Below are 10,106 nucleotides of genomic sequence, written 5' to 3'. Positions count from 1 at the left end.
AAAAACTGACGTCACTGAAATATGACGGCATCAGAGTCGCACAGTAGTGACGTTCGCTTGGCGGAGAGGAAAGATGGCTACATCGGCTTGGCTGCATGGCCCATCTGCTATGCGACTAACTGAGGGTTTGGTGTCTGTTCTGAAAGAGCAGCGTCCGGAGCATCTACCCGCTCTGCTAGCAGGCTACAGGGAGCACGGCGTGTTCCAGACACAGGTAGGGCCCGGCCCGAGCGAGCTCCGCGGCTGGAAGCTGCTTCAGCGTTAGCCTGCCCTCGCTGTGCGGCAGCCGCGAGAGGCTTTGTTGTACAGTGGCTGACATCTGGAAGTATGGCAGGACCATGTGCAGCAGGAGCCGAGCTGGTTCCGCGTTTCTTAAACGTTTTGATCTCACTGTTCTCTAAAACCGTCTTGTCTTTGCAGAGCGCGTGCGCCGTTGGTGGTCTCGTGGGTTTTAGCAATGCCAAACTGGGCTCGAGCAAGACCAGGTGAGAAAGGACTACCTCAATCAGCTGTTGTCATAGGCTGATCATACTACAGTTTTTAATGTTTTAAGATGTATACCAGCACCTGAGCACTGTCCTGGACCAGGGGAGGTGTGTAGCCGCATCTCGTCCTTAAATTTGCTGGCTGTCTGAGTGGTGTCCAAAAGTCATGTGGACTTTCTGGATAAGGGGAAACGTTCAGGGGAAAACCTGGACTTGTTAGGAGAACACGGTGTCCATCCCACTTTGAATGGAGCAGCTCTTATTTCTAGAAATCTTCCAAATTTATTAAACCCCCCAAAATATGACTATCCAGAGTTGGGACCAGGAAGAAGGCGTGCAGTCTTACACGCCTCTCTGCAGCTCCTCTCCTCCTGCTACCCCCCAAACCCCATCCTCTGTGTTTCCTAAAACAACAAACAATCAGCAAAAAATGATTTAAAGAAAAGAAACAAAAGTATCCACAACTGTGCCGTAAAGTGAAACCGTGAAGTGTGGATTATTAAACATTCGCCCTCTGTCTTCTTAGTTCCTGTTATTACATGACAAACAAATCGATTTACTCTGCCTTACAGAAACCTGGTTACAGCAGGATGATTGTGTTAGTTTAAATGAATCAACATCCCCGAGTCACTCGAACTACCAGAATCCTCGAAGTGCAGGCCGAGGAGGGGGTGTGGCAGCTCCTACTTCAGCTTATCAATCAACCAAAGACTCAGAAACACTAAGCCTCGTCCACCCCAGCTGTGAAACTCAGCATTTAGCCTGAAAAGCCAGTTTGCTGCTCTCTTAAACAAAAACATCCATAAAGCCAGAACGTCTCACTGTTGATCACTTATTAATGGAGTAAGAACAACCCCAGGTTTTCATCACGGCACAGAAACGGCTTTAGTGAAGGTTATAAATGATCTTATGGCCTCTGACAGTGGACTCATCTCTGTGCTTGTCCTTCTCGATGCTGTCGACCATCAGAGTCATGCTTAAAGACACTGCGCTGCAGGGATTTGAATCATGACTGTCTAATAGACTTCTGTTTTTTGTGAATGGAGAGTCCTCTTCACACACTGAGGATAATTATGGAGTTCCCCAGGGTTCAGTGCTAGGACCACTTCTGTTTACGCCGCGTACTTTGTGCTTTTACAAATGATCATCTATGCTACAGGATATGATGTGTGTTTTATTAACCTCGGTTCATTCTAACACATTGATGAGTCTCCATGCGAATCAGTAGCATTTTGTTCTTAAGCCCTCATCTACTCACCTTTAGCTCAACATCTCCTGTTGATACAATGTTATGAATGTGAATAGAATTTCACACAGTCGAAACAGGTTCACTTTGATACTGTATGTTTCTAACATGATTCTGTGTGAGCAGGTTCGAGGGGCTCTGCCTGCTCTCCATGCTGGTTAAAGACAGTTCCAGCGATCTATTCCAGCAGCACTGCCTGTCGTGGCTGCGCTCCCTGCAGCAGGTCATACAGGTAAAGTCACGTGTCGGCTGTTATCATTACAATATTGCTATTTTTCTCCATTTTATCTTAAGGTCTAAAAATTAAAGGTTAGCGTTTCATTTTTAAAATTAAAAATACTTTCTGTGTTTTTGTTCTTCACTAGTCTCAGGCTCCAGTTGAGACTGTGCAGCTAGCAGTGAACGTTCTGAAGGACTTGCTGCAATACTCGTCTCAGCTAGCAGAGCTGGCCAGAGAGGTTGGCCTCAACTCCATCCTGGGCATCCTCACATCCCTGCTGGGTCTCAAGTCAGAGGTGAGGTGACAAGGCGGTGAGTGGAAGGGCCCACCAGGAGGGCTCCGGAGCCCCTCTGGTGGAGTGTGTATCCAGGTACTTTGACACACAGTTAGTGCCACAGAATGTGAGTGTTAGCCCTGCCACAGACTGGCGACCCTGCCTCTGACACCGCCCCACAACCCTGATGAGGATGGGTGAATTGAAAGTTGTGTTTAGTTACAATGTAATACTTTATGTATAATTGCATCTGTTATTATTCAGTTAGCTTCAGCTCAGATATCGATCTTCTAACTAGCCTTAAAACGGTTTATGTTCCCGTTTGATGTTAGTGTGAGCTGGCAGCCATGGAGGGAATGACGGCCTGTATGACCTACTATCCGAGAGCGTGTGGATCCTTGAGGGTGAGACACTCCTTCCTGAGACTGTTTGGATTGTTATCGTGGTGCTACTAAATATCTCTTCTTCTTCCTCTTACTATATAACAACAATAATAATAATATCTATTATTTATTAGTCATTGCTGTCGCACACTTCTGACAGATTAAGATAAGATAAAACTTTATTAATCCCTCGGGTGGGTTCCTCTGGGAAATTCGGTCATTGTCAGCAAAATAAATAAAAACATTCAATTTATACTTGGAATTTTTTACACCAGTATATAGTTTAATGTTGCTACAGTATTACTTTAGCAGTATTCTGTGCTGTACTCTGTATTCTACTGGCTGCCTCTGTTTAGAACCCAGCTGTGTCAAACCTGCACCTGTTGTTGTTTTTAAGGACAAGCTGGCAGCGTACTTCCTTTCCAAGATGGACAGCACAGACAGGAAAACACAAGAGGTTTGACAAAACATGCACCGAGTCTTTTTTTAAAGATTATTATCATTATTTGAAGATTTGTTTGAACGTTTGTTTTGCTGTTACTCTGTCAGATGGCCTGTCAGTGCTACGGTCGTCTGCCCTGCCTGGGCGGCGTGCTGGACAGAGGGGTCGGGGCTGGCAGAGCTGAGGGCTGGACCAATCAGATTCACTGCCTACTGGCCTCTGCCAATGGCCTGCTGGCTCAGCTCTACCAAGGTTCAGAAACAGGTGTGTTGTTTTCTTTGTGAGCAGTGGTGACATTTGGCTTCTGTGTGTGTTTGTCTCCGTCCATGTACGCTTGGAGTTTTTACATTTTTTAGTGAAAAGAAACAAAAACACGTCAGTTAACAAACAATGAAAACAAGAAATTCTTCAAATCTGTCTCCTTCCATCCAACTAATATGAAACATTGTGTTAATTAAAATGAATCGCTATTTAAAACTGTAAAAATAAAAGCTTTTTCATAAGCCAGTAAAGTGTACGTGGGCCAGTGGAACTCTGGACCCTGAATTATGATTAATATTAATTATAACATGTTTTTTTATCGCCATAGAAACGGCATCAAAGCACAGACACACTCAGTCATTTCATGTAGAAACACAATCCGATGGTTCAGTTTTGGTTTTGTGACAGATTCAAACATTGAGCAGTTTATTCTGAAAGAACTTTGTTGTTTCTCTTTGAATTCTTTATCATTTCTTATTAATAAGACAAAAGTATTTCTTATTCGAGCTGCAGACCTACATGTGGTATTAAAGCCTAAAACTAAAACGTAACAAAAACAAGTTTTGATTGAATCTTGGGTTAAAGTCCTGTTTTCGTCGTCCACAGTCCTCGACGTTGTCGTGTCGACGCACCTTGATTAACTCGATAATGTCAAAGCAAACTTCTCCTGCTGGCCACACATTTTGTTTAAAATGGTGCAGTTATGTTCTTTTGTCTTACAGCGCGTCACTGTGGCCCAAACACTGCGTATCACTCCTCCACACTCCTCACTTTTCTAGATAAAATGCATTTCTACCAAGTAAATCAGTCAGTGAACCGTGCAGTGAACAGCTGTCAGTGTTGGAGGTGCTGACGTGATGGTGTGACTGTATCCGTTTACTGTTACCGAGGTTACTCACACTCGATTGCTTCTTGCGGTCACAGATGGAGCGATGCAGTATCAAGGTCCCGGGATGGAGCTGGCCTTTCCTCACCTGGACCCAACAGATCCCCTGCTGCTCCTGCAGCTCCAGCACAGATACACTGCTGTGTGCCTCGCACTCAAACACACACTTAGGTACAACACATGCAGACAAGCACACACACCTTTCCCACTCAGAGGTTTCATCTGGAATGACTCAACTTGGATTTGACCCTCCTGCACAACCTTTAATCTGTGCTGCCACTGTCGTGTATCTGTGACCCTATTAAACCAATCTGTGGTCAGGCTGTCTGCATGAACATGCTGCAGCTGTGGGTGGAGCATTTTCTGTATCGATAGTGATGCACAGATGCTTTGCCTTACTAAGAAGCAAAGCAATCTTTAGACTTTACTACTGCGACGTGCTCAGTTTAGGAGTGAAGTCGTGTCAGAGCTCTGACATCAGACTTCTGAACTAACTGGAATGCAGCATTATTGACCAAGCTGGTATTAGGATAACTGGGATACAGAAAACATCTGGAAAACACCCAATTGAATCAGTTGTACCTCTTATTTCTTTACCTCAGCTTTTTAGCATAGTTGTAACATTTACACAAATACACTCAAAGGCCCCTTTGTTTAATAAGAACCTGTACGAGCAGTAAAGGCTTTCATTGTTTCTGGTACTCGTTGCATTCCTTTGTCGTTTCCTTCCATCAGAGTAGATCCCGCCTCAGCTGTGCGCTTGCCCGTCAGGCCAATGCTCAACTTGGTGTGCCGAGCCCTTGCTGTCAGCTCCAAGAGCATAGTGAGCACACACACAATAACACTTACTGAACAGAGACCGTGTCAAAAGCACTACTGATCTTAATGCACGTTTGACTTTGTGTGTCAGAATTTAACAGGAGATGGAAGTGTGAGGCTGCTGGTCCTCCCCATCATACACAGCAACACCCTGGAAGTCCTGTCAAGTGTGATCACTGTGTGAGTACTCGCACACACACGCAGGAGGCCACATTTTGATTTCCTGCAAGCCTGACTCTTGGATTTGTGCTGTGTTACAGAGTACGGGTCGGCATGGTTCAGTACGCTGCAGTAATACAGAGGCTGTTTTCTCAAACACTCTCTGCTTGGACCCCCCTACCTGAGACCAGTGTGGGACAGCAGAGGGCCTACAGGTGACTCACAGCCTCGCACAGCTGCTGTTTGGAGTACTGACTGAAGCCGCGAGTTCAGCCTGCAGTTGGAAACCTCGTACACAGCTAATATCAGCTAGTGCATCATATTTCATTACGTGTGTGCAGCGTGTGTAGCTACAACCTACAGTTGATCCTGAGAGCCGTGGAGCAGAGTCAGTGGTTACCAAGACAACCACCAAGTACTGTAACAACTGGAAGTAACAAAATCTTTACAAAGGTTTCCTCAGAGAGGCTGATGTAAGATCACCGTTCTCATCACTGCCCTGAAGTGTCCTTAGCACGCTGTGTGTGCTCGCAGACGTCTGAAGGAGTGAATGATGACCATTTAGAGGTTTTTAGTCCCGAGAAAAGAAAGAAAGTCTTAACTGATCTGTTGCAACACAAAGAAGATGAAATGAAAACTCCGTGTGGGGATCGAGGAGCTTATTTTAGTAACATTATGGGAAACTGGGGACAGTCTGAGCTGCTGCACTGGGGAAGATTTAATAATGTGTCATCAAGTATATTCATCTCTTGTCTCTCCTCCTTCCCACAGTGCAGTGCGGGTGTCAGTGTACAGAACCTTGGAGCTGTGGGTCCAGGTTGCCGGAGCGTCTTCTAGCATCCTTCAGGGAAGCCCGGGGCACTCGGAGCTCCTCTTTAACCACCTACTCGGGGACATCACACCAGGAGCAGAGTCTGTCAAGGTAGGGGAAAGATGCATTTGGACTAGTCGTCGTCACTAGTCTGTATCAATGCAGTGCCACCAGATGGCGCATCAGTGTTGAGAAACGCCATAAATCTGATCATCTAGGCCTCGTAGTTTGTTAACACTGTTAGAAAAACATCGCAGAGAGGTTTCGCCTTTACTGATAAGGTGAGGAGTTGAGTCATTCAGGAGGGGCTCAGAGTAGAGCTGCTACTCCTCCACGTCTAAAGGAGACTGCTAATGTCGACAGATCTATCAGCTGGCCTTGGAAATGTTCGGCATTTCAACGGATGAGCTGGAGGAGGTGATAAAAGGGAGGCTGCTGCCCCAAAGCCTGACTCCAGATAAGCAGAACAAAAACGCCGGATGATTCACTGTTTTCCTGTTTTAGTTTGAAGTCGTGGTCAGGAAGTTTCAAACAGAGAACCTAAGAATGTAATTGTTTAAAATGCTTTGCTATTAGTTTTGGAGGTTTTCCACTAAAGGGTTATCAAATCTAACTTGATATCTGAGACTCGTCCATTTTTCCCCACGGTTAGTCGACTAAGAGATTAGTCATGAGCACTAAATCTAAAAAATTTACTTTAAGCTCTGACCTTTATGAAGCTAAAGGGAACCAGTGGTTTGTTGGGATGTGCTGAGCTCTCTGCTCCTGTGCGTGGGGTGTCCTGTTTCCAGCTCCGGGCGGGACTATCGGCTGATGTTGTTCCTGGAGGAAAGCCTGGCCCTCGTAGGACGAAGCATTTGGTGATGGCAGATACAGTCGGGCCATCGCTGCAGAGGAAAGGAGACCATCTAGCCAATCAAGATACCTGCCTTGCAGCTGTCAGGGGTGAGATGCAAACCAAGTTTAATGTTATTGGGAGTTTACTGGTATACTACGTATGATATTCTGATACCAGACTGATCTTTGTCATCCTTGTAGCACTGAGACAGATCATACAGACCAGTGGGACGCTACTGAAGGACGACATTCACAAGGTAAATGTGATTTCAAGTAACATAAGCGCTACAAAAGAGTGCCCAGCAGAGGGAGACACTTTCTACAGGCGTCTCCAACCATCCACAGATCAGCCTCTGCTGCAGCGAGTGGCACCGAGCCGCCCGCTTTGGAAGAAGATCCGTGTTTAAGCAGATGTTTGCAGTTCTTTAAGCAACGATTTCCTCCACCCACAGTGCATTTCTAATGATCCACATGAAATATCCCAACGTGTTCTAATATGTTCTTGTAGCCAGAAAAGAAATTATGTAACTTCATACACACATTATAGTGATGCATGTTTACTTTTTTAAATAGAGAACGCCCATATCTGTGAAATTGTTGCTCAAAGTGCTGCCGAACATCATCTGTTTAAACCTTGTTCTTCTTTTAAAACTGAATTTTTCAGTGTACAGTCTAATGGATTCATGTGTGTTATTGTTTTAAACTAATTATTAACATTATGCATGATCATTTTACTTGACTAGCAGTTTGTTTTAAAAGATTAACATGGTTATTAATGTGTTATTAAATAGAAACAGGCCGTTTTCCTGCTTATTACACAGAACCTACCTCAGGTAATAGAGTAGTAATAACATAGGAATTAGCACATTATTGCATTCTTGTTACCCTGCAGTTCCCACATCATTAGCTTCAGTTTGTGGACCATTATTATCCAATTGCATCAGTTTCAGTGTAATATTACTCGGCTGTAACTGTAAGTGGTGTGGTTAGCGTCGACGTGGAGTTACATGTCTCAGCAGGTCCACGTCAGGTTGGGATACTGATTACAAGTTATGATGTAGTAAGACGCGTTTCCCATCTTGTGATGATCTGCAGCTGTAAAGTAAAATGCTTTTGTTTGTTTTTCCATCATTTTGCATTTTTGGTGTATTGCAGGAGAGACTCTTCATTTTATTGTTTTTAATAACGAACGATTACACTGTTGTGTCCTGTCGATTCCTTCAAGCGGCTCCATGAGGTGGTTCTGCCACTGTGTGTGCGCCTGCAGCAGCAGCAGTCTTGCAGCAGCAATGCATGTGAATCTGCAGGGAGCGCGAGTGGGCAGTACAGCAGTGCTCTGACTCGACGAGAACTGTACAGGTACGATCTTCATGTTAACGATGAGCCACACATTAGTGTTCCAGTAGTGTTACGGTGCTGCTCCTGCTTTTTGTCCAGGTTGAGTTTAAATGTTCCACTGTTGACTGAAGGAATGTCCACACAGTGCTTTATTCAGACTGGACCCAGTCTGACACCACCCTAGCACCAGCACCACTGTGGGCCCCGAACTGGTCTATGTTCTGTAGATGCAAAAGTTCACTTTAGCTTCGTGTTGGACTGAAGGAGCTGTTTCACTTGTATGAATTTGAAGGTTATTGCTGGCCCTGGTCCTGGTCCCCTCACCCTGTTGGCCCCCACCTCTGACCTGTGCTGTGTCAATCCTCAGTAACGGGCGCACCGACAGGAATGTTAAGGTAAGCCCTAAGGACCTGAAGCGCTGCAAAAAGGTTTTTAAAATGTAGCAACGTGTAGTGAGTGGAAGGATCAACATTTGTCTTGCTGTGAAGTTGAAATAAAATAATTATGGAGACAATGATGTACAATCTGCCTCAAGTCTTCTGTTAAAGCTCAGATTGACTTAACAGTTTCAGACTTGGCAAAAACATGAAGTGTTTGTCTGCTCACTGTTTCCAGCTTTTAATCAAACCCTTCGTCCACTTTCTCAGGTGTCTTCGTTCTGCGCGGAGGCCTTGACCATCTGTAACTTGATCCTTCATCCCCGCTTTCCCTCCATCGCCCTTCCTTTGCCACCTCTCACCATGAAACCTTCCTCCACCACTCCGGTCCTGCCCTCTTCCCAGGGACCTGCCCCTGGATTAACCTTGCCAAACCTGCTTGGAGGTCCTGCCCCAGGCCCTCCTTTTCCCGCCCGTCACTCTCTCAACCTGGGCCCTGCTTCCCTTCTGAGCTCTTTTGAGAACCATCTGTCTCTGGTTCCGGGACTTCCAGGCCAGGGTCCGACTGCAGGAGACATGATTCTGTCCCCACATTCGCACCACCAGCCTGATCCTGCAGGCCTGGGCCCTCCGGATGGACAGAGACCCGTGTTTGTGCGTTTTGACAAAGAGGAAGCCGAAGACGTCGAGATCTCTCTGGCAAGTGACTCGGACGACAGCGTGGTCATTGTTCCTCCGGGTATGCTTAACATGGAGACTCAGCAGGACGACGCAGCAGCAAACTCACAGAGCATGTCCTCCTCTGCACCGGGTGGCACTGGTGTGACACTCGCAGGTGCAGAATCTGTCACCATGGTCCCAACTACGGCAGCCGCAGCCACAATAGACGGGGTCTCTCTGCCCAATGACCTGGCTGCCTCTTCCCCCCTCCTCACTGCTTCCACCACCTCCATCAACTCCTTTCCTCCTTCCAGTGCCTCGGTGGTCTCCCTGGTTCCACCTTTGAACTCCAGCACCTTTACAGCTCCACCTGTTGGTCTGGGGGAGTCATTGCCTGGCAGACCGCAGCTCCAGCAGATGCTTATGCAGCCCTCGACGGCAAGCCAGGCTGGTCCCATGGGGTTACCGCTCCAGATGCACCTGCAGAATCAATTAAGTCAGCAGGGACGGCACCTCCACCAGCAACCAGCTGCTGCTGCCAGCAGCGAAGATTCTGCTGTCATCAATATTAACAGTACTGATGATGAAGAGGAAGATGATGAGGACATAGATGAAGATGAAGAGCTGGAGGAGGATGAGGAGGAGGAGGGGATAGATGAGGAGGACGAAGAGGAGGATGTAAGTGAGTTAGCTGATGAGTTTTTTGATGGGGAGGAATATGAGGAGCTGGATGAAGAAGACGGTGAAGATTTGGAGGAGGAAGAAGAGGAGGAAGAAGAGGAAGAGGATGGCGACATACCGCCTCTGGAGGGAGTCGAAGACAAAGACGGAGGGTCGGGGATACAGGAGGGGAAGCTGGATGAGGAACGGATTTCTGCATTTAATGTGGAGGAACGCACAGAAGGAGG

At 46.4% G+C, this 10,106-nt stretch overlaps 1 protein-coding gene across 1 annotated transcript; it reads left to right on the top strand.

The window, feature by feature from the left end:
• Positions 1–20: 20 nt before the first annotated feature.
• pelp1 (proline, glutamate and leucine rich protein 1) lies at positions 21–10,104 on the top strand (the record flags this gene model as incomplete). The annotated part of the gene is made up of 17 exons (XM_005752995.1): positions 21–214; positions 421–485; positions 1,858–1,963; positions 2,097–2,246; positions 2,558–2,629; positions 3,006–3,065; positions 3,158–3,314; positions 4,236–4,368; positions 4,933–5,020; positions 5,108–5,196; positions 5,277–5,390; positions 5,947–6,097; positions 6,778–6,931; positions 7,025–7,080; positions 8,049–8,182; positions 8,454–8,556; positions 8,809–10,104. Coding segments are annotated over exons 1-17 (3,069 nt in total), but the record flags the coding sequence as incomplete, so codon positions are not given.
• Between the last annotated feature and the right edge of the window lie 2 nt (positions 10,105–10,106).

This window comes from Pundamilia nyererei, unplaced genomic scaffold, assembly GCF_000239375.1.
Source record: "Pundamilia nyererei isolate P.nyererei 1_Seehausen unplaced genomic scaffold, PunNye1.0 scaffold00393, whole genome shotgun sequence".
NCBI classification, from domain to species: domain Eukaryota; kingdom Metazoa; phylum Chordata; class Actinopteri; order Cichliformes; family Cichlidae; genus Pundamilia; species Pundamilia nyererei.
The sequence above is the reverse complement of the archived record's forward strand: the minus strand, read 5'-3'. Positions and strand labels throughout refer to the sequence as shown.